This window comes from Myxine glutinosa, chromosome 5 (assembly GCF_964187855.1).
Source record: "Myxine glutinosa chromosome 5, kmMyxGlut1.1, whole genome shotgun sequence".
Classification (NCBI taxonomy): domain Eukaryota; kingdom Metazoa; phylum Chordata; class Myxini; order Myxiniformes; family Myxinidae; genus Myxine; species Myxine glutinosa.
In genome coordinates, this window is record NC_136265.1 from 143,991,641 (window position 1) to 144,015,629 (window position 23,989).

General features: G+C 47.7%; 1 protein-coding gene across 1 annotated transcript in view; it reads left to right on the plus strand.

The window, feature by feature from the left end:
- Positions 1 to 7,386, plus strand: part of MRPL11 (mitochondrial ribosomal protein L11) — a 193,399-nt gene extending 186,013 nt beyond the window's left edge. The window contains exon 6 of the mRNA XM_068135657.2: positions 6,965 to 7,386. Coding sequence (XP_067991758.1) covers positions 6,965 to 7,067 — 103 coding nt within the window. The 3' untranslated portion in view covers positions 7,068 to 7,386. The remainder of the gene's footprint in view (positions 1 to 6,964) is intronic.
- Positions 7,387 to 23,989: the final 16,603 nt, after the last annotated feature.

Sequence of the window (23,989 nt, forward strand, 5' to 3'; positions counted from 1 at the left end):
CTCCACTTGTAGATGATCTTCCGGACAGTCGAATGATTGATTTCAAATTGTTTGGAGATCTTTTTAAATCCCTTCCCAGACTCGTAGGCATCTATAACCTTCTTTCTGAAGGCCTCAGAGAGCTCTTTTGATCTAGGCATGGTGACGCCGCACATTTCAACAACAAAGAGCAAACCAAACTAAATGTCTGAGGTTTAAATAAGACAGGTTCCTCCAAGATCCTCTCTAACGATGTTCTAATCATTTGCACCTGAGCTGGTGCACCTGATTCTAATTTTAGGTATTTGAAGTCGTGATAAATGTAGGGGTGTACTTACTTTTTCCACATGCAAAATTTGCATTTATGTTTATTTAAATTATACAATGGACTACAAAATGTAAATGTTTCATGATATTTGTTATATTATATCACTTTTATCTATCAATATTGTTGAAATGAAGATCAAATAGCTGTATGTTGAAATATGTTGAAAAAGTCCAAACTTTACATCGGGTGTACTTACTTTTTCACGTGACTGGATACATATGATATGATATATGCAAAGTCTTTTCTTCATGGCCCATGCCTTACCTTGTGAACCATTGATGAGATTTGACCAAACCTGGTACCTGTATATATTATTATAAAAAGATGAACTGATTCGATTTCGGCATCAAAGGTCAGGGGCCATGTCAGGTAAAAATGTGATATAAATAGAACAGCTGAATGGATTTGAATCAAACTTGGTGCAAGTATGTATAATGATGTAATAATGTGGGCGGAAGCATTTTTGGTCGACGTTGTGACGTCGAAGAGCGCCGTTCGAGTTTATTTTTGCAAAGTCTTTTCTTCACGGCCCATGATTCTGGCACCCTCTAAAAGCAGTGACTTTTGAGTTGTTTATATAAACGTAAAAGGTTTTGTTTTCACTCGCACGTTTCCTGTTTTTGCTTTCCTCAAACCCACGATGGAACTGGACAGCCCTGACGTACCTGGTTCTACTTTCAGTCGTCCAAATTTCAGTGCCATGCAAAAGGCTATCCCATTCATAGCAGACATTATTGGACAGTATTGTAAGGTAGACAATTGAATGTGCGTGTTCTCTGGCACTAACTATATTTAACATTGCTGAAAGAGGAAATGTTTTTGTCTCGAGTTCAGTTGTGATTGTCGTTCTCAGGTCCCATCAGTTTTGAGGAAATATCGTTTATTTTCTCCAGAGTCCAACGCATGTAAAAAACCAAAGAAGGAAGACTGAACGTTTTGACATTTTCACACGATTAACAATGACGTCGAGAGAGCTGCGACAAATAATCACCGGGTCATAATTAAAGTGCACAGACAAAAACACCGAAGACATCACCCAAATATTGTCTTCTCTGGTTAGGAGAGACCGATAGTATTGCTCTGGGCCTCTGTCGGGCCCACAGGGACCTCTGAGACATTGTTCAAAACTCATCGCTGAGCCACTCGCTTTTATCCGATTCCATCTGTCCTCCAGGATGCCCTTTGTTTTTGCAATCTGTGCCTTGATATCTTTTGCCAAGGAATTTTCTTTGTTGATTGGGAAAGGAAATGAAGTGTAAATTTGGCTGTTTTTTTTATTTTATTTTATTTTTCCTTGCAAAATAGACAACATTTAATTACTCCCCACAGCTGTTGAGAAGGATTGGGGGAAAATTCAGCAATTATAGGGTCAAAGGGTTTGTATACTCAAAATCTCACATTAGCGAATGCATTGCGAATCGGAATTTGGTTACAAATTCAGCTGCTGGTTGCATCATCGTTGAGGCAAGTTTTCGATTGTAAGAATGCATGAAAATGGAGAAGTGGGAATTTTTCAAATGCAAGCTGTTTAATACTTTATCCCCACCAGACCATAACACTTATCGTTCACAATTTGTTTTTCCATACAAAGTCCAGCCTTGTGGAAGAGCTAGAACCTAGAACGGATCTGGAGAGAGAGAGAAAGACCACCGACCTGTCGGAGATAGGCAGGTGATAGCCGATAGGCCTATAGGCTCAGATTCATCGCAAGAGATCTAAATGATCTTGAAAGCCTTCTTTTTGTGTTTGATTAAGCCTTACTAATAATTTAACACTCGACCCAAACAAAGCCAATGGAGATCTGACGCAACAAAGCAGACAGTGTATAATCAGCAGAGGCCTACAGGCCGAACGTGTTAGGCCCACCAGAAAACCAATATGGCAGCTATATCATTTTGTCTTGTCCCGTGGTGGGTGGAGTGAAGCGACAGATGTGGGCGTGGTTCAGCAGCTGTACGACCAATGGGTGCACGTTTCAAAAATCGACCCCACCAAGAACAAGAACTTACGGGGGTTCTTAGCTTTTTCACGAGCCTCGATCCTGTACACAAAAAAAACCAAAAAAAAAACCCCAACACAACGCGAAGCTCTTGTGGATCTTGTGGACCCGTGAAGCTCTTGTGTGAGGGATATGTATACAACAAAGCAACAACAGGCATTTTAAGGCCATTTTCCCTGCTAGAGCGGGGGTTAGCCTTGCGGTCCCCATGACAATCTTCTCCATTTTGCCCTATTTTCTGCATCTCTCCTTGTTAACCCCCTTGCCCGCATTTCTACTTCCACCATCTTTAGCCAAGTCTTTCTCGGTCTTCCCCGTCCTCTACTTCCTTCTACATTCATTTCCGTCACTCTTCTCAACCAGTCACTTTCATCCTTCAACACGACAAAACCATCTCAACCTGTTTCTCTTCACAGCATCCATCACAGGCTCTATTCCCATCATCTTTCGCAATTCATCATTTGTCTTCCTCTCTCTCAACGATACTCCGCACATCCGTCGAACCATTCGCATTTCCACCCTTTCCAGCCTTCGTTGCTGCTCTACATTCATTACCCATGTCTCGCTCCCATAAATCATAACACTTCTCACACATGCAGCATACACCTTTCCCTTCAGCTTCAACGACACTCCCCTCCTCGTCAGCACACCACTCAGTTCCCGAAACTTCTTCCGTGCACATATGTATATGTATATTAAATGTATGTATGTTAAATGATATGTATATTATGTAAATGATATGTATATTAAATTTTTGTAAATAAATTATGTAAATGATATGTATATTAAAGTATAATTCAAATATAGCTATTCTCAAAACGGTTCACGAAATAAGTAACCACATCCATTTCTCGTCATCATAGTTGTTTCATAACCCTTAAGTAATGTCATAGCAGTTAAATTGATATATGTGGGAAAATTACATGCCCAGACCAGGAATTGAAACCAGGTCCTCTGGAAAACCGTACCAGTTCTTTGCCACCTGAGCTATCTGGGCGACCCTGACTGAGCATGCAATTGTCCCACATATATGATTGCAACTCTCTTTCCGTCAATGCTTCCGGGGCATTCGCTGCCAACTATAGCAGCACCAATGACCTGATCATGAGAGGGTCTTCCTCCAATGGGGGGAACAAATCCATATCCTCTATTATAAACACCACTGGGGGCGTAGTGAAGCAATTAGATTAATGAACAGGATTAAATAATTAAATTGATCTACACTACTGGTCAAAAGTTTTAGAACACCTCAATTTTTAACTCAACCGGACTATGTCCAGCTGAGTTTTTGTCGACACCCAGTGTCCGTCGTCCATCTGTCTGTCTGTCTGTCGTCTGTAAACAATTCGACGTCTACGCTCTAAAAGTCACAAATATTGATTTAATTTGATGAAACTTGTTATGCAGCATCTTTAAGACATAAACTAGTTTGTGATTGCATTTGGGCGTGGCAGGGCGGCCATATTGAAAAATAAATTTTTGTCATATATTTTTAGCACATATAAACTATATAGTTTGTGGTTCTATTATGCATATTCTAACCATATAGACCAGTTGATATAGACCAGTTGAGTTCAGGTTCCCTGGAACCTCTCCAGTTCCGGTTTTTATTGAAATGTACGCAGTTTAATGTCTCAATATAATATATATATAAATAACCACCGTTAGAGGCCATTTTTCCACGCAAAGTGGGGGTTGGCCTTTTTCGGGCACCGTGGTTGTTGTTGTTTTTTGGGTCCCCTTTTTGAAGCAATGTTTTACGGCCGGATGCCCTTCCTGCCGCCAACCCTGTTTGTCGCCTTTTATGACAAACAGGGAATTACCAGTGAACTGGTACTCAATTAGCCGACCTCGGAAGGATGACAGGCTGAGTCAACCCCCCTGGCGTTAATTCAGCGATCGACCGGGATTCTAACCCAGGATCCTAGGATCCTAAGCTGGCACCCTAGCCGCTAGCCCAACACCAGGGATGTACTCTGAAATTAAGCATAGAACAAATAAACAATTGGAGATAAAAAGAAATCATGGAATCATTTTGTGTAAAAATTTAATTTAAATTTTTGACTCAGCAAAGTAGCCACCTTTTGCAGATATAACCACCGAACACACTCATGGCATTCTTTCTACAATGGAAATCAAATATTGTTCAGGAAGTTCTTCCCAACACTGTTGCAGAAGTTCCCACAAATGTGTTGCACTTGTAGGTTGCTTTGCTTTCACCCTTCTGTCCAGTTCATCCCAAACCAGCTCAATGGGGTTTAAGTCTGGAGACCTGGCTGGCCATGCCATGATTTGAAGCCTACCGTCTTGTTCTTTTCCTCGAAGGTAGTTTTGACATAGCCTGGAGGTGTGTGTAGGGTCATTATCTTGCTGTAGGATGAACCCATGACCAACCAGGCGTATACCAGAGGGTATTCCATGGCGCTGCAAAATGCTGTGGTAGCCCTTTTGGTTCAGGGTGCTAGTCACTCTGTGCAAGTCACCGACTCTGGATCCAGCAAAAGAGCCCCAGACCATCACGCTTCCTCCTCCATGTTTGACAGTTGGTGTCACACACTGAGGAACCATCGTTTCGCTGACTCGACGGCGTACAAAAACCCTGCGTGATGAACCAAAGATTTCAAATTTTGATTCATCGGTCCATAAGACCTTCTTCCAGTCTTCAGCAGTCCACTGGCGTTGCTTCATGGCCCAGGCAAGCCTCTTTTTCTTATTTTGCCATCTTAGCAATGGCTTTCTTACTGCCACTCGACCTGTCAAACCTGCAGCTCGAAGTCTTCTCTTCACAGTTGAAACTGAGACTTGCTTACTTCGACCAGTGTTAAGCTGTGCTTGAAACTGTTGTCCTGTGAGCCGCCTATCACGCAAGCTGTTGACTCTCAGAAACTTGTCTTCTGATTCTGTTGTGGCTTTGGGTCTGCCAGAGCTCTTCCTGTCAGAGTTTCCTCCAGTTTCCAAGTGCCTTTTGATGGTGTCAGAAACTGCACTCACTGACACCTTGGCTTTCTTTGCAATTTCTCTGAAGGAAAGACCTACACTTTTAAGGGTTATAATTGTCTGTCTGTCTTCCTTTATTAATTGCCTTTTTCTCACCATTATCATAGCAATATACTACTTCCTGCAGTGCAATATTGTCCAAATAATGCTTCAGAGGGTAAAATAACAGTGTGTTCCAATACTGCTTTTATACAGACAGGGGGTTTGTAATCAAGTAATCAGCAAAGGTTGCGACACCTGTAAGAATTGTTTGCATCAACTTTCAAGGCTTAATTTACTTATATTGTTGCAGAACAGCTGTAAGTTGTTAACCCATTACTTGTTCCCTGAAGGCCTTTTTTTACAATATAACTGAGCAATTTACATTATTTTCCCGTTTTTGCTAAACTAAACTTTTTAAACCTCGAGCAGTTTACTGCTTACCTTTGTACCATTTCAGGTTATTCACTGGACTTGAATTGCTTAAATTTCAATAAAAACTGGAAAAATTGAGGTGTTCTAAAACTTTTCACCGGTAGTGTATGTGGGAAAATTACTACAGTAGTTGATTGTGGCATACTAAAACAGGAAATTATTTATAGGACAACGGAGAAATATCAAGGCAATGGATGAAATGTAACGTCCATTTTTTGTGTTTTTAAAACCTTACCTTTTTATACAGCTTTGTACCTAGCCAACATCACGAGGCTTTCATCTCTAGACAATTGCTGGACTCCTTTCATCCATTCGACGTCGGTGTTTAATCGCATGCTACTCGAGACAATTTCTACAGTTGCACATCACACCGTCATGGCTTTCAACATTTATTGTTAAGAACCCCCCTTCCTGCACACTCCCCATGAGACTGTGATGCTGATCCCCTTTGTGACGGTATGGACGGATTTGGATGAAGCTTGGTGGACAGGTTGGGTGTGTGACAAGGAAGAATTGATTAGATTTTGGTGAAGATCCGGATCCGGAAACTGGAGTTTTTTTTTGTTTTTTTTTTAAAGTTATTTTTCACGATTGAGAGATGGGACCAAAAACAATATATAGCATGATATTTCAAAAAGTTGTGGATGGACACTGACAAAACTAGGTGAACGAGTTGGGTGGGTGACGAGAACAAGCCGGTTGGATTTTGGTTCAGGTCGGATGCAAATTCCAGCCTAGCAGTGGGATACAAAACGTGAGCTGTTCAGCCTGGTGGAGGTTTGCGCCCTGCCGAGTGCCCGTTCTCCTTTTCCATGTTATCACCTGAGGTGACCCTGAGGTTGAGGATGTTTTTGAACCTGACTGATGAAGAGCCTTTGTTCTTGTCATGCCATTACATTCATTTGCAAACGAACAGAATGTTACTCCTGCATAATTGTGTGGATTTAGATGATAACAGTACTCCCAGTGCACATTTTGAGGAATTTTCAGTGGGTATGCAGGTGGTTGGCATCACGCGGAGTCCACTCGTACGGTTTCACCATGCCACCAGGATGTCGTCACATTGGTTCTTGAGCCTTTGTGGCACCGTCGCTGATGCCGAAGCCTCGCTGGACAAAATTACCATGAGTTTAGCACAGCTTTGACTGGCAGACAGCACGATGAAATTGCAATGCCCTTGAACACCTAAATATCATGCCGAATAGCTATTTATTTTCTTGAACTTAACTTCGTCCTGTGTTCCTCAGGTTGGATGCGGATGACTATGGGAGGTTCCTCAAAGAACGAGAAGAGAACCTGCGTTTAGAAGAAGCTGCGGCCGCGGCCGAGAAGGACGCGTCGAAGATCTAGGTCTGCAGATCAATACCTTTTTAAGTTGCTCTTTGGTTATTCTTTGAGTTGCCTTGAATATTTCTGCAGGAGTTTCACTTTGCCTCTTGAGCTGGCATGACGGCCCTCACATCCTGCTTCTTCCAGCATTACCCTCTGCGGCCTTGGAGCAATTCCTCTGTCCATGCTAATGGTTGGACGTTTTGTCGGTCCACAACGCAATTAAAGAATAATGTCGAATTTGTGTTGCTCCAAAGGAATAAATTATCGGATCCAAGTCAACAATCGAACTCTTGTTTTTTTCTGGGTTTTTTGTTTTAATAAAGAGGCCCAAACTCCACCAAGTGTAAACTCGATTTTCCTTTAAAAAATGGCCCCACGAGTTGATTTGCCTGGCTCGCACTTTGAATGAGAAAGGTTGTTCTTACACCGCGACATGGCTGCGCAGCCTGCACCGACTAATTTACAGCTATGCTCGTACATCAAGCTGCAGGGTACCTTTGGTCAGCACCTAATCTTGCTTTGGTTAGGGCAGCTGCTCAGGAAAGCAACGGTGCAGTGTTAAAAAAAAATCAAAAGTTGTTCTATCCTGCCAAAAAACATGGAGACACCATTTCTTGACGACGTCTGAAGCTGCTGTCACATCTGCTCCCAATTTTTGATAGTGTCGACGAGGTGGGATTCTCTGCTATTTATCTCAGTGTGGCTTTGACCGACATTTCAATGCATACCACAGACCTTTGCCATCAGACTTGAAAGATGTGTACCCCGACCTACCACTCAGCAATACCAGTGTCCACATCAAGTCCCACGAGGAGTCCCTCCTCCTAGAGGTCCCTCCTAGAGCCACTTGCACCATGCCATAATTGGCAACCTGCTGATTCAACTCTCGAGTCGTGAGTTCATAAATTTTTGAGTAACGAAACAGAAGTTGTGATAGTGAGCTGAGGGTGGAGGGCAAGGAGAGGGTGGGGGAGGAGGGCAGAGGAAAATTTAAAGCCTTACATTGTGGTTGTCATCCGTGCTTTTAAATCGCTCTCACATGCAACTTGATTTATTGCTTTCTGTTGTCCTTTATAGGCTTTTGTTGTTACCTCCGCCACCTAAGGTGGACGCAGGTTATGTTTTCACTCCTGTCTGTCTGTTTGTATGTAAGCAGTATATCTCAAAAAGCTATGGATGGATTCAGACGAAATTTGGTGTTCAGGTTGTGTGTGTGACAAGGTCAAATCGATTCGATTTTGGTGAAGATCCGGATCCGGATACTAGAATATATATATTTTTAATCTTTTTGAAACATCATGCTATGTATCGTTTTTGGCCCCATCTCTCAATGGTGAAGAATCACTTTTAAAAAACGAGATGGTATTCATAGAATGCTTACTCTGCACAGTCAACTAGTGTGAGGCAACTCTTCTGTTTTTGAACGTTTTTTTCTTTGATCCAATATGGCTTTGATCCAATACGTGAGCGATGACATCATAAATTTATACTCTCCAATATAATTGTTGCGTAGATCACGCTCAATAAATTTCAAACTGATCAGACTAAGTGTTGTCCCTATCTAATTATGATGTCATAATTAAGGCACCAATGACATCATCGTTAACAACACTTATTCCCCATGCGGAGTTATTTACAACAAGCCACGTTTAAATTTTTTCCATGGAGCGATTTTGGAGATAGAGGTGTAGCTTTTTTCCAAGATGGCGTCCATACCACGTGACCTATGACATCATAATTATGAGTACTAAAATTCTACAGGTGGAGGCGCTCCTAAGGTAAAATTTTGTGTCAATCGGACCAACGGTTGCTGAGAAAATAAATTTTAAAAATGCAGCCACACGTACGCAACCGAATTCTCAACCCTGCTTTTCGCGGCGCGTGTGCACAGGGTAATTAAAATATTCTTGAATCCGGACCCGGATCTTCATCAGAATCTAATCAATTAATCATTGTCAGACACCCAACCTGTCCACCAGATTTTGTCCAAATCCATCCACAACTTTTTGAGATATCCTGTCCACAGACAGACGGGTGAAAACATAACCTCCGGTAATGAAACTTTACTGCTCCGACGCTTTGTGTCAGGGTAGCATTGTGACGTCACACAGGCATTTACTGCACGGTACAAACAAAGAGAGTCGCAAATCATTTACCAGTCATTTTGTCAACCAGAGAGATTTCAAATGCAGTACTCTCATGGAGGATTGAAAAAGCAGTTGTTATTAAATTCATAATCCACCGAGATATCGACATGAAGCCGATCAAATCTCCATTAATTACAAACACCGAGAGGCTCCTTCATCGTCACGTGACTGCAGACGAATTCTGCAGAGGGAGTAATCTGCAATTCTGATATTTTTTGCCTACTTTGAACATGAGACGTCGTGCTTCACGCTGCTTCCTGGTGCCCTACATGTGACGTGCAAAAACAGTATCCACGTTGTCCAATAAGCTCTGCGTCTTAAAGGCTGATTTTGTCTTTCCGTTGATGCCTTGATGCAGAAAAAGCAGGTTTCACTTGTGTGAGCAGAAATCTTGGCCTTGGGGCCCAGGTGCACGCACATTGCTTTGACAAGCTTTGCAAGGCCGTGTGCTTTGTTATTCTGGCTGAAGTTCATGGGCTTAGCTTTGTCCGAATGGTTTGGCTTTTTTCTTCGCTTATTTCTACAAAGAGGCATTTCGCAAAAGAGAAACGTGTCCAAAATTCCATGCACTTTTATTTTTGGCATTGATGTTGTTGGAGAGCTCCATATCTCTATATATCTATATCATATCTATATCTATATATATATATATATATATATATATATATATATATATATATTGTTACAGACGCGGTTTTAGATGTTATTTTACCGAGCGGTTGGTATTACCGCGTCCGAACAGTTACTCCCCGATTAGAACCCGATTCCACCCGACGTTGACCAGATCGCACCGCAGATATTCAATCGGGAAACCTCTAAAGCGACCGAAAGAGAAGGAAAAGAGAAGAAGACAGAGTACGGAGGAAGAACAGATTTATTATACACACACACAAGCAAAAAGAAAGAGCGACTAAAATTATTTACAGCAATGGATGGAAGAAGCAGTCACACAGTGCATTGTTAGCTTAAACTATTCATTTTACTTAACCCCAAGACAACGAGTAGGACAGACGACGTTCACACTTACACGGGGGATATTGCAGGCAGGTAGGGCTTGAGGTGGATTGCTGGAGGAGGGAGGCAGGGTCGGAGGCAGCAGCTCTCAATTCCTCGCGGTTTTTGGCGGGAAAACCCTTCGTCGCGTATCCGCTGCCGATGCTTTAGACGTCACGCGCTGGCTCGGGCACACCTGCTCCTCTCCTTCTGGTGGAGCCGTCTCCCTCCTTTCAGCGCGTCTCTCCAAAGCTGGTTTCCTTTCCGAGTACCTCTCCTCTTTGGCTTGGAGCGTTTCGCATCTCACCGCTCCTCTTGGTGTCGCCTCTTCGCTCATCTCCCAGGTCATCTTGTGAAGCAGTCCCTTCCAGTCGCTTTTATCACTCGGGGCGGAATCAAGCCGCCGGCTCCGAGGGCACGCCTACCGGGTCGCTCACCGCGGTGCTGGTTGGCCAAGTGGGGTTGGCTCACTCCTCCCCTCTATGACGAGGTGGAGACACGCCTTTCTTCTCCGAGATTAGCACATGGGCAATGGCGGCTTGCGGGATTGAACACAACTCGCACCGCTTTTGAAAGGAACTTTGGAGAGCGGAGATGATTGGGGAAATTGGAAGGGCCTACGCTTATTTTGTTTGATACAATGCAAAGTCAATCTAGTGGGAAACACATATTTAGCCTACATAGAATAAGGAAATACACTATTTAAAAAGATATATCGTGGCCTGCGTGTAAGTTTCATGGAATTAACTAGGAGGACGGCTGCGACCATTATTTACATCACCAGGGTGTTACCATACTTTTGTAACGTTCACATTGTAACGTTTTCACATTCGTTACACTTCCTCCAAAATTGTTACACTTCTCAAAAAACCGTTACACTTCTCAAATTCGTTACACTTCTCAAAACCGTTACAATATATATATATATATACATATATATATATATATTGTTACGGGTCGCGGACAAGATGTTACTTTGGGCCGAGCGGATGGTCAACCGCGACCGTTACAGGATCCCCGATTAGCCCGACTTCCTGAACGTTGGCCAAAGTTGCGCCACAGATATTCAATATGGAAACCTCTAAAGCGACCGAAAGAGAAGGAAGAGAGAAGAAGACAGAGTTCGGAGGAATTAACAGGATTTATTATACACACAAGCAAAAAGAAGGAGCGATCAAGTTATCTATCTATAATTCCAGTAATCTCTGTCTGTACGTTTGTCTGTGACCGCTGTTTCTCGACAACCACGGGTCCGATATACTTTTAACTTGCCAGGTATATTGCTGGGGACCCGAGGATGTGCCTTTTCAAGTTTTCATATTAATCGGACAATTACTTACCGAGCTATGTCCAAAAAACGATTCAACCAATCAGAGAGCAGCGAACTATCGCGTGTGCCGAACGTGGCGGGCACACTCTGCCTCGGATGGCACATTTGAGAGCGTATTCATTTATTTCACGTTTGCAAACTATGTTGGCGTTAAACTATGTTTTACAACTAATAAAAACGAATTTGCGATTCATTCGCTTTCCTGCGCGTTTGTGCACGCGATGGCGATTTCTTTACCAAACTCCGGAAGCCGTTCGCTTTGGACCAAACCATTGCATGTAAATAGAGGGGGGGGATTGTCACCACTCGCAAGCCGTTCGCTTTGGACCAAACCATTTCATGTAAATAGAGGGGGGGGATATAATTTTAGATATAGATATAGTACGGGCATGCCCTAGTCTATCTATAATTCCACTAATCTCTGTGTGTTTGTTTGTACGTTTGTTTGTCTGTGACCGCTGTTTCTCGACAACCACGGGTCCGATATACTTTAAACTTGCCAGGTATATTGCTGGGGACCCGAGGATGTGCCTTTTCAAGGTTTCATATTAATCGGACAATTACTTACCGAGCTATGTCCAAAAAACGATTCAACCAATCAGAGAGCAGCGAGCTATCGCGTGTGCCGAACGTGGCGGACACACTCTGCCTCGGATGGCACATTTGAGAGCGTATTCATTTATTTCACGTTTGCAAACTATGTTGGCGCTATGTTGGCGTTAAACTATGTTTTAAAACTAATAAAAACCCCGGGGGGATTGTCACTGTACTCGCAAGCCGTTCGCCGTTCCCTTTGGCGTTGCGAATGGACCAAAACATTTCATGCACCAAACCATTTCATGTAAAGCGTTCGCCGTTCGCTTTGGCGTTGCGAATGGACCAAAACGTTTCATGGACCAAACCATTTCATGTAAATAGAGGGGGGGATATAATTTTAGATATAGATATAGTACGGGCATGCCCTAGTTTACAAGCAATGGATGGAAGAAGCAGTCACACAGTGAATCGTTAGCTTATCTATGCAGTTTACTTAACCCCAGGACAACGATTAGGACAGACGACGTTCACACTTACACGGGGGAAATTGCAGGCAGGAATGGCGGAGGTGGGTTGCTGGAGAGGGAGGCAGGGTCAGGTCCCTGCAACCGGCAGGGCTGGAGGTAGCAGCTCCCACTCTTCGCGTTTTTGGCGGGAAAACCCTCGGTCGCGTCGACGCTGCTGATGCTGTGGACGTCATGCGCTGGCTCGGTCACACCTGCTCCTCTCCTTCTGGTGGAGCCGTCTCCCTCCTCTCAGCGCGTCTCTCCAAAGCTTGTTTCATCTCCAAGTACCTCTCCTTTATGGAGCGTCTCTCATCTCTCATCTCTCATCTCACCTCTCATCTCTTCTCTCATCTGCCGAAGCAGTCCCTTCCAGTCGCTTTTATTACTCGGGTCGGAATCAAGCCTCCGGCTGCGAGGGCACGCCTACTGGGTCGCTCACCACGGTGCTGGTTGGCTGTTAGGGCTGTCCGATTCCCCCTTTGATCATGACGACGTGCCACGCCCATGAGTTGGCGGCTCCTACCCCCCTCTTCTCCGAGATTAGCACATGGGCAATGGCGGCTTGTGGGATTGAACACCACTCGCACCGCTTTTGAAAGGAACTTTGGAGAGCGGAGATGATTGGGGAAATTGAAAGGGGCCTACGCTTATTTCGTTTGATACAATGCAGAGTCAATCTAGTGGGAAACACATATTTAGCCTACATAGAATAAGGAAATAAGCTATTTAAAAAGATATATCGTGGCCTGTCTGTAGGTTCATGGAATTAACTAGGGGGGACGTCTTTCGATCTTATTTACTCTACGAGGGTCAGTTAAAACACAGCAAACCAGTTCTCACATTCTTTACACTTTCCAAATTCGTTACAATATATATATATATATATACAGACGGCATTTAATATGGAATATTTTTTTTGTGGGGGTGAACTTACTTTTCAAGATGACTTAGAACCAAAAGTTCATTGGAATTATGTTGAAATTATTCTAGATTTTATTAATGTGACCTTTAAAAGAAACAAAAACCACATTTGACATTTCGAAGCAAATAAATTGATCCTTGAAAGTGATGTCAACTGATATCAAACTCAATTCACGGACAGTACTGTGTTAAACTTCTGTGCGTTTTCCAGAAGTATCTCTTTATTTTGCACATTAGTCAAAATTTTTTTTAACAAAAACAAAAGTTAAATTACGACTGGGATTACGGACAGTAAAATTACAGTTCAATACTTCGTGTAACCCCCACGAGCATTCAGGAGAGCACGTACACGTTGAGGCATGCTGTTCACGAGATTTGCCAAGGTTTGGACAGGAATCGCTTGCCATGCAGTTACAATAGCCTGCTGCAATTCACGCACAGAGGCAGGCTGCTGGTCCAAGTTGTCGATTTGACGCGTTAATTCTGCCCACAAGTTCTCTATCGGATTCATATCCGGGGACATGGGAGGCCACTCCATATGCTCTAGACCACGGTCAGCAAGAAAGTGTTGGATCATGCGAGCACGATGAGGCCGTGCATTGTCATCTTTGAAGACAAAGTTTCCTCGAAAGGCTGCACGAACAAATGGAAGCAATGTTTCTTCCAGAATGGCCCTGTGCTTGAACTGGTTCGGGTTTCCATTCAGAACAACCAGGTCAGTTTTGCCCCCTGCATGAAAAGCAGCCCAAACGGTCACCCCGTTGGACTCTTGGCACTATACAATCTTCGTTGTAGGCTTCATGCACTTGTCTGCGCACTCGGACGCGGCCATCTTGACGATAGACTAGAAATCTAGACTCGTCACTGAAGATCATGTGATTCCAGTGTCCTGGCTGCCATTGACGGTGCTCTCTGGCCCAATGCAATCGGCGCTGGCAGTGTTGTCTGGTCAGACGTGGCTTTCTCAGGGGATGCCTGACACGATAGCCTGCTTGAACCAGTCGTTGGTTGACTAGCCTTCTGGATACAGGCACATTTGTCAGTTGTTGCCACTCAGCCCTAAGCCGATTAGCTGACTTGGTACGGCCATTGCGGACTAACCGGTGCAGCTGGCGATCATCCCTCCTTGTGGTTCTGCGGGGACGTCCTGGCCTCGATATTGGAGTAGGGACACCCCTCTGAGCATTTTGTTTCAGGATATTTGACACCTGACCTTGAGTGATGCCATACTGCCAAGCGATAGCACGCTATTTCATGCCGGAATTTCGTAAAGCCACCACTAAATGACAAACAGCATTGTCGAGTTGACAGACCATCTCCAGGGGAAGCGGCAATAACTTTTGTAGACGTGCAGCAGTTGTTTTCCACTAATACAGAACGCAACAACCCTTATATACCCGATTGTGAAGTCAATCGTCAAATGTACCTGTCCGTACATTTTGTCACGCCACCTGTGATATAATCCTGTCATTGACTTCTTGCTGCGACAGACAATCAGTGACATGGTTCTTTTAACAAAGAAATCACCGAAGCGTAAAAGAAACTCACCAGATTGATATACCGAGTTCAGAAAGTAAACTCAAGTAAAGAAAAAAAAAAAATTCCATATTAAATGCCAAGTCTGTGTGTATGTATGTATGTATGTATGTATGTATGTATATATATATATGTATGTATGTATATATATATATATATATATATATATATATATATATATATATATATATATATATATATATATATATATTTCAAAACACACCTGGTCACAAGTGTGCTGCACTGACCGGGTCCTCAGTCGAGGTCCTCAGCATCATCCTGTTTCGGTCCTTCAACCTCGATACGGTCAGCTAAGGTGGGGGCACATACACATCCACATGCAGCAACTACACCTGCATGCATACATACCCCCACCCCAGCCAGTGCGAACGCAGACTACAACAACAACACCTTTTAATGGCCGAAGCCTTTTTTATTATAAAAAAGGTTAAAAAAAAAACCCACTCAAAACCCACTCAATAAAACCATCACTCAAAAACCCAGGAAATCAAAAGCCAAGAAATCAAACAATAAATAAGAAATCGAAGAGAGAAAGCAAAGCAAAGATCAAGAAACGAAAGAAAACAAAGTTCAAAGACAAAGATGAAAATCAAACTCAATAAACCATTAATCATTAAAACCAAAGTTTATTATCCCTATCCCCAAACCCCCAAAAACCCTCTCCCACCCCAGGCAACAGACACCTAACTCTAACTAACCAAAGGGGAGGAAGAAAGGAAAGAAGACCCTATCCCCCCTCCAACCCCCCCAAAACAACCAAGGAAGGGACACCTTAAAACAATAAGAATCAAGGGGCCTTTTTTCCTTTACATACCGAAATCAACAACCGGCTGCTCACCGCAACCGGGAACATGCAGCCACAAACACTTTGAGGGCTCGACCCACCACTGGAAATAATAATGAAAGAAAATAAAAATCAAACCAAGGCGAAATCAAGATCAAACAAAAGGAAACCCAGCTGCCCCCACCCTCCCCAGGCCGCGCCCGGGAGGGCCCACCCAGAAGATGCACCACAAGGAAGGCACCGGCTCCCTGAGCTGCCCCCGAGGCGTGAGTGTCCCAATGAGAATCACCGCCCGACAGGGCCCGCAAGCACACCTGCCGGAGCACCCCCAACCTTGGCAAGCTCGGTCAGGGACTACGGCTGCACATGACTGCCGTCTGCACATTTGTAAGTAACCTCCCGTGGGACCCCCCCCCCCCCCCCTCCTTCACCATGGAAAAGCCTGGCCGTATTCTCCGCTCCAGGGAGGGCTTTACGACACACCTGACACATCGTTACGGCCAACACCCCGCCCCGTCGCCCACAGGCTGTCGCCGAGCCTGTACCTTCCGAGGCAGGATAGGGCCATGCCCCATATCTGCCCAGGATCCAACCATTCCCTGGTATGGAAACCTCTGGTTCTCGCTCGCCACAATATGGTCTTGATTGTACAGACCATTCTCCAGGCCTGCCTCCACTTGCGGCCAGGCACTGGTTGTGGTAGGAGCCCGCTGAACACAAAGCCGTCACGTCTAACCATCACCAGCCAAGGCACATAGCATTCGAGGAGGCTAGCCGCAAGCGAACAGGCCCCCTCGGCAACAGGGCAGTCCCAAAGGACATGCCTGACAGTTTCGTACCCTGTGCATCGGGGTCGGGGACACTGGACCGACACATTCAGGTCCCTCTGGAACCGAAACACCTGGACCGGAAGACACTCATGGGCGGCTTGCCACGTGACATCCTTCTGGTCGTTGGTGAGACAGCGAGCCGAAACGTTCTCCCAAACCGTTCTCGCGGTACGTTCTGTGAGATGGCTTCCACGAAGAATACGCACCTCTCGCAGTACCTCCCTTGGGCGCATGTGATCCAGGACCTGCGACAACCGCCAACCGATGGGCCGACGGGTCAACAGGCCCTGCACCCGGGCGAACCCCTCAAACATCTGAAAATGTCCCGGACACGACCCAGAAAAAGGCCGAGACAGCGAGAGGGACCGCCCTTCCAACCGGGCGACGGACGGCCCCAGAAAAAAGAACAAAAAATCCCGCACCAGCTGGCGACCCGGGTCCTCTGACACAAACAACTCCATGAGAGTACATGCAAACGCAGACATACACACAAACACCGGGCAAGGGACACCCTTCCCACCCAAGGACGGGCTCATCTTCACGACCCTCCTACTCCTGCGCTCTGCTCGGGTACCCCAGAAGAAAGTGAAAACCAATCCCTCCAGAGCCTGTCCCACCGCAGGAGGAGGTGGGGAGATTCTAGCCAAATACAACAACTTACCAATCAAAACATTCTTGATCACTAAATTTCGCCCCTCCATGGTAAGGCGATGAGACCGCCAAGAAGCGACTTTCAATGGCATTTCCCCAATGACCCTTCACCAGTTCTCAGCAGCCACGCCGCCTGGGTCAAAGCAGACCCCGAGGATCTCTAATCGATCTCTCCACTCCGTGTACGGGCAAGGGGGGCTGGAGCCCGTCCTGTGCCGACCAAAGTGCATGACCTCACTCTTCTGAGGATTGACTTTGGAAGAGGAGGCCAACCCAAAACGCTCACAGAGACCCACCAGTCTGCACATGGCAACTGCATCGGTGAGAAACACCGACACGTCGTCCATGTACAGACTCACCTTTAGGCACTCCCCATGGGTTCCGGGAATCCACAACCCAGGGAAGGATGGGTCCGCTCGCAGTGCACAAGCAAACGGTTCAATGCATCGGACAAAAAGGACTGGTGACATTGGGCAGCCCTGCCTGACCCCAGAAGCGACTGGGAAGGCTCTCGAGAGATGTCCGTTGACCAAAACACGTGCTTCAACGTCCCTATACATGAGGTCCACCCAATGCATCAAATTTGGCCCAAAGCCAAAACGGTCCAAAACGGCAATCATGTATTCATGTGACACTCTGTCGAAAGCCTTCTCCTGGTCCAAACTGACGATGCTCAGTGGGAGGCCTCTCTCCTCCGCTAGCTGGATCGCCTCTCGAACCAGGCCCAGGCTGTTGGACACTTTGCGGCCCGGAACAGCACAAGTCTGATCCGGGTGCACGACGTCCCTCATGACACCGTGCACCCTCTGAGACAGCACCTTTGTTAGTATCTTCTAGTCGACATTCAACAAAGTGATCGGGCGCCAGTTGGAGAAATCCTCCCGATCACCCTTCTTGTGCACGAGGTTTACCATGCCCCAGTGCATCAAATATGGAAACCTCGCAGAGGTGTCTAGCTCCCTCACTACCTGCAGATAGTCATCGCCAAGAACGTGCCAAAGGCGGCGATAAAACTCCACTGGCAGGCCGTCGTCACCCGGGGTTGTATTCGCGGCCAAATCCCTAACAGCGGAGATCAAGTCCTCCAGGCTCAGCGGCTCCTCCAACCGCTCCCGCTCTTCGGGGCTCAAATGATTCCTCAGATGGCCGAGAACGTTGGCCATCTGAATTTGGTCAACCGGTCGTTTTTCAAAAAGCCTGGAGTAATATTCCTCCACTGCTTCAGTAATTTGGTCTGGATCCGAAACACGGCCTCCCCCCGCATTAACCTGGGCCAAACTGCCCCTCTGCCTGGCACATCGTTGGAAGAAGAATCTGGTACACTTTTCGTTCCCCTCCAATGCCTGTACCTTGCTCTGGAAGATGACGGTCCTCGCCCTGGCTTCGAGGAGACTAAAAACCTCCCCTTCACCCGGCGGATTTTTTCCGACACGTTCCTTTCGCAAAGTTTCTTATGCAAGCGCTGGAGGTACACCTGCATGCGCTTCAAATGGTCTCGCTTCCCCACGGCCCTCATTCACCCGGCCGTACGGAAAAACATTATGGTCCTACGTTTCACCTCCTCCCACCAGGCTGCGGAGGTAGGGAAGAGGTACCTAACCGTTTCCCACTCCCTATACTTCCGAACGTAGGAACGCACTAAACTGTCATCCTGAAAAAGGCGACAGTTAAGCTTCCAGAGTTCAGAGCGCCGGGGACGCACCCCATCTATCTATAATTCCACTAATCTCTGTGTGTATGTTTGTTTGTATGTTTGTATGTTTGTCTGTGACCGCTGTTTCTCGACAACTACCGGTCCGATATACTTGAAACTTGCCAGGTATATTGCTGGGGACCCGAGGATGTGCCTTTTCAAGGTTTTAAATTAATCGCAGAAGTAGTTACCGAGCTATGTCCAAAAAACGATTCAACCAATCAGAGAGCAGCGAGCTATCACGTGTGCCGAACGTGGCGAACAGACTCTGCCTCGGATGGCACATTTGAGAGCGTATTCATTTATTTCCCGTCGGCAAACTATGTTGCCGTTAAACTATGTTTTAAAACTAATAAAAACTAATTTGCGATTCATCGTATTCATCGCTTCACATTTGCGACAGTGAAGACTTCACTTCCGGCAGCCAATCACAGAACGCGTTGTTGCGAGCCCGAGAGCCTGCGCCATTACGGTTCGTAATTCGATTTCTTCCGGAGAAAATAATAATTTCTCGATTTCTTATGCGCATTATTTCTCCCAATTCAGTCAGAGCGAAGGGCGGAAGCGAAGAGCGTTGTTTTTTTGTTTACGGGCGTACGGGCGGGGTAGAGCGTACGGGTAGCGTTTTTTTTTTTTTTTGGCAAGGAACGGGCACCCACGTACGGGCATGCCCTAGTTTAATTCAATACCCAGAGACAGACGACAGTGGTCTGAAAATGCCACCGCGTGAAGTACCAGGTCCGGGTCGCCAAAATTTGGTGTCACAAAGATATAATCAATCCTAGCCCGACTGGTACCAACCGCATCGGTCCGGGTGACCTCATTCCTTCCCGCACCCGTGTCCCTCAACCTAAAATCCTGAACAAGCCCTTTAAGGGCCCGCGCCGATGAATCCTGGGGCAATCTGTCCAAACATATTAAAATCTCCCCCGACGATCACGGGGCCAGAGGTGGAAAGAAGGGGCCCCAACTGGCGCAGGAGCTCCACTCTTTCTCCCACCGTCATAGGGGTGTACACATTGACCAAGGTCAGTGGGGTCGACGACACCACCACCCTGAGTGCGGCCAATCGCCCCGGAATAATTTCTTCTAGACTAAGGACCTCGACATTCGGGCTCTTGATAAGGAACCCTAATGCTGCCGCCATGTTAGTGTTGCTTCCGGACCAATACGACTCTCCGTACCGCCAATTTGCATGGAGGTATCCATACTCACCGTGCGGAATATGGCATTCCTGCAACAGGCAGACGTCCCATTCAAAATTGCGCAGATCTTCAAAAATAGCGATCCTCCAGACCGTGGTACGGACTCCCCGTACGTTTAACGACGTTAATTTAAAGCTCATAGGTGTTAGTGTATTAATCACCAACCCCAGTGCAAACCACGAAAGGGGAGTCATAGGACTTATGAAGCTCCTCCCTCCTTGCCAAGACACGACGGGCTACCATTCGTCCTCCTCCTACGGTTCGTCCCACAGACGGGAGCCACGAGGGTGCCCGGGAGCCAGACTCTGTCTATGCAAACATTCTCCCCGGGCAGCAGGGCGAGGTCGTCCTGCTCAGGGGTCAAAAAGATTACCCTCCCCCCCCCCCTCACCCGCCATCCGGGGAAGAAAGGCACAAGTCCTCCGCGAGCAAACCCTTGCAAAAGCCCATGGCCACAGCTGCCCCCGGAGAAAGGGTAAGGTCAACGGGTGGGAAACGGCTCATGGGGGAATGGGTATGTGAGCGTTCAGGGGAAGACTGGCAGTGCAGCCTCCCCCGGTGACCTTCTGTGGCCAACCCCGACTGCACCCCACCCCTACCTCGAGCAGGCGATCCCCCAGACCTGGATGGGTCGCTTGACGCACGGGGGGCTCTGTGCCCCACAGGAGTTTTTGCCTTCACAGTTCTTGCGTTCTTGCCCTGTGGGGCTTTGCCCAGAGGAGCTTTTCCTTTGTCCTGGCCCCTCCTCCGATGCTTCTTCTCAATCCATTGACCCGGATCATTTTGCTCATAGTCGGAGGAGGAGCCATCACTTCCAGCCTCCGGCAGCGGGGTTCCTGGTACCAAGGTTGTTTCTTCTGACCCCGCTGCCGGAGCCACCATTTATTGTACTTCCTCCTCTCCCACCACCGTGGGCCCGACACCCGGCGTAGCCACATCCAGGTCCTGATCTGGTGGAGGTGCAGGAGCTGCCTCTCCCTCCTCCTTTCTCTCCTACCCCTCCAATTGTCCCCCCTCCAACTCCCTCTCTTCACTTGCTGTAGGGTGGGGGGCAGACACAAACAAAGGCACATTAGTGCTTCCCTCCCCAGTCCCAGAGGCAGTACCCTCCCCTGTCCCTAGGGAAACACCCTCCCCTGTCCCAACACCCTCCCCTGGGGCCACACCGTCCCCTGTCCCTGGGGCCACACCGTCCCCTGTCCCTGGGGCAACACCCCCACTCCCACCCGCAGAAGCACGCATCCTACTAGCGTAACTCTGCAGGCAGGAGCGGAAAGTGTGCCCCGACGCACCACAGAGGTTGCACCGCACCACTTGGGTGCAGCACTCCCTCAAATGACCCAACTCGCCACACTGAGTGCAGATGTTCAGTATACACCCAGTAATCAAGTGACCAAGTTGACCGCATCGGCGGTATAATTTTGGCTGCCCCGCATAAAAGATTTGTCCTCAGTCCATCCCAACCATAATCCCATTAGGGATGTGGGTGACCGTACCATCCTCCCTCGTCCGCAGCTTTACCCGGAACTGCCAAGTCCCGGTCCAAATACGGAGGCCGTCCCGGACGAGCCGTACTTGGCCTCGGATGTCCGCGTAGCGACTGAGCCAAGCTTTGACATCATAGTCACTTACGCCTTCGTTGTACAGGCGGATGGTCACGACTCTCTCCTGGGTTTCTGAGAGAGCCTCGACCTCCCAATCTGCCAGTGTCCCAACAGACTGAGCGGTAGCCCATCGGCGCCAGAACTCGACAAGTCCCTGCCCTGTCTGGAAGGACACGTCGAAACCACGGGCTAGAGAGATCAGGCAGAAAAAGTCAGCAGCCTTGAACCCCAGCACACCCAACAAAAACATCCCGACCGAATTGTTCCAGAGCCGGCACACTGCAATCATTAATCAACCGAAACCGGACACAATTATGGCGCCTGCTCGCCATACCGGGGTTCTAGGGAGGGCGGAGGACAACACTCGGGGTGAGAGGGGGGAGGGGGAATGGAGGGAGTGATGGGAACCAAAGGGGAGCGCAAGGCTCCCCGCTGTCTGGTGGGCAACGCCCCCCAAACAGGAGGAAGGCTGGGGAAAGCAGGAAGGGAAAAGACGAACGAAAATGAAGGACAGACAAGAAATACTAAGAGAAAACGAAAACGACAAAACAGGGAAATGAACACGTGCAGGACGAACACAGCAGAACACAGGAAACGAAAGCACAGGCAGGGCAAAACTATACTGGTTCACTCTTCTTCTTCTTTTTGAGGTTTAATGGCGCTTTCAGAGCCTCGAGGCTCTATATACGCCACGCACCCTAACATCCGAACAAAACCAAACCAGGAGGTTTACACTAGAAAAACTAGAGACTCACACTGCTAACCCCGTATCTTTGATGAACTTTAAAACTGATCTACAAAACCCAGGATGTTTCAGATCCAGCCAGCAAAAGGCTTCCGGCAGACCTGACCACGGGATCCCCATTCCGCGGACAGAAAGCTGAAGACGAGATCTAGCATTATTATACCGCGGACAAAAGGAAAAAACATGGTCCAGATCTTCGGGAACCTTACACCGATCACACCACCCCGAGGGATGGCACCCGATCCTGTGAAGATAAAAATTGAGAAAACAATGTCCAATTCTAAGTCGAGATAAGATAGACTGCTCCCTGCGAGGGAGCCGGGGAGACGACCCCAAGGACATGATCGATGGATGCACCTTGTGACACCACCTCCCCTTAGGGGAGGAGTCCCACTGACTTTGCCATATTGTGGCGGCCACGATGGCTCGCTGGCGCAGAGACATAATTCCGCGCACCAGCGGGTGGTAGCCACGCCCCAGGTAGGGCGTGGCCTGGAGATATATTCGCGGGCTCGCTGCCGCGCGCACGTCAGTGCGGATGAGTGAGCAATGAATTAAGAGCTCTATAATAACCAAAGCGTTGTGGCGTACCTCTGTTCAACGTGTGTGCTCCCGCACCACATTGGTGACCTCCGACTGGTTCAACCGTAGTTGAACCCCCGAACGCGCAATGGCCATCAACGCGGTCGCGATCAAGCTAACGGAGTTCTGGGAAGCGCAGGCCGACACCTGGTTTCTTCAAGCCGAGGCCCAATTCCAGCTCCGGGGCGTCACGGCGGACGACACAAGGTACTTCTACGTGGTCGATGCCCTTGGCTCCGGCACGGCCGCGCACGTCGTGTCCTTCCTCCGGCACCCGCCGGACGAGGGCAAGTACACGGCGCTCAAGCAGCTGCTCCTCGATACGTTTGGCCTCCCAGAGGCCGACCGCGCCGACCGTCTTTTGGACCTTCCCGCCCTCGGCGACACACGCCCGTCCGCCCGCATGGATTACATGCTATCCCTGCTCGGCGACGGCCGCGCGGATTTCCTGTTCCGTGCTCTCTTCCTCCGCGCGCTGCCTGTACAGGTACGGCTCACGTTGGCCGGGTCGACCATGACGGAACCGCGGGCCCTGGCCAGGGAGGCGGACAAGTACTCCGCAGCCCACGACGTGCGGCCGGCTTATAGCATGGCCGTCGTGGGTCCCGGCGCCGCGCACGGCGCGTGTGGTTCGGATCCTTCCGAGCACGGCGTAGGTTTGGCGGATCGCCGCGTGGCATGGCGTTCGGATCCTCCCGAATACGGCGTAGGTTTGGCGGATCGCCGCGTGGCATGGCGTTCGGTTCCTTCCGAGCACGGCGTAGGTTTGGCGGATCCGTGCGTGGCCGCCGCCATGCCCCGCCCACCACCGTCATCGCAACTGGCGCGGCGACCACCACCGGGCCAGACCTGGTG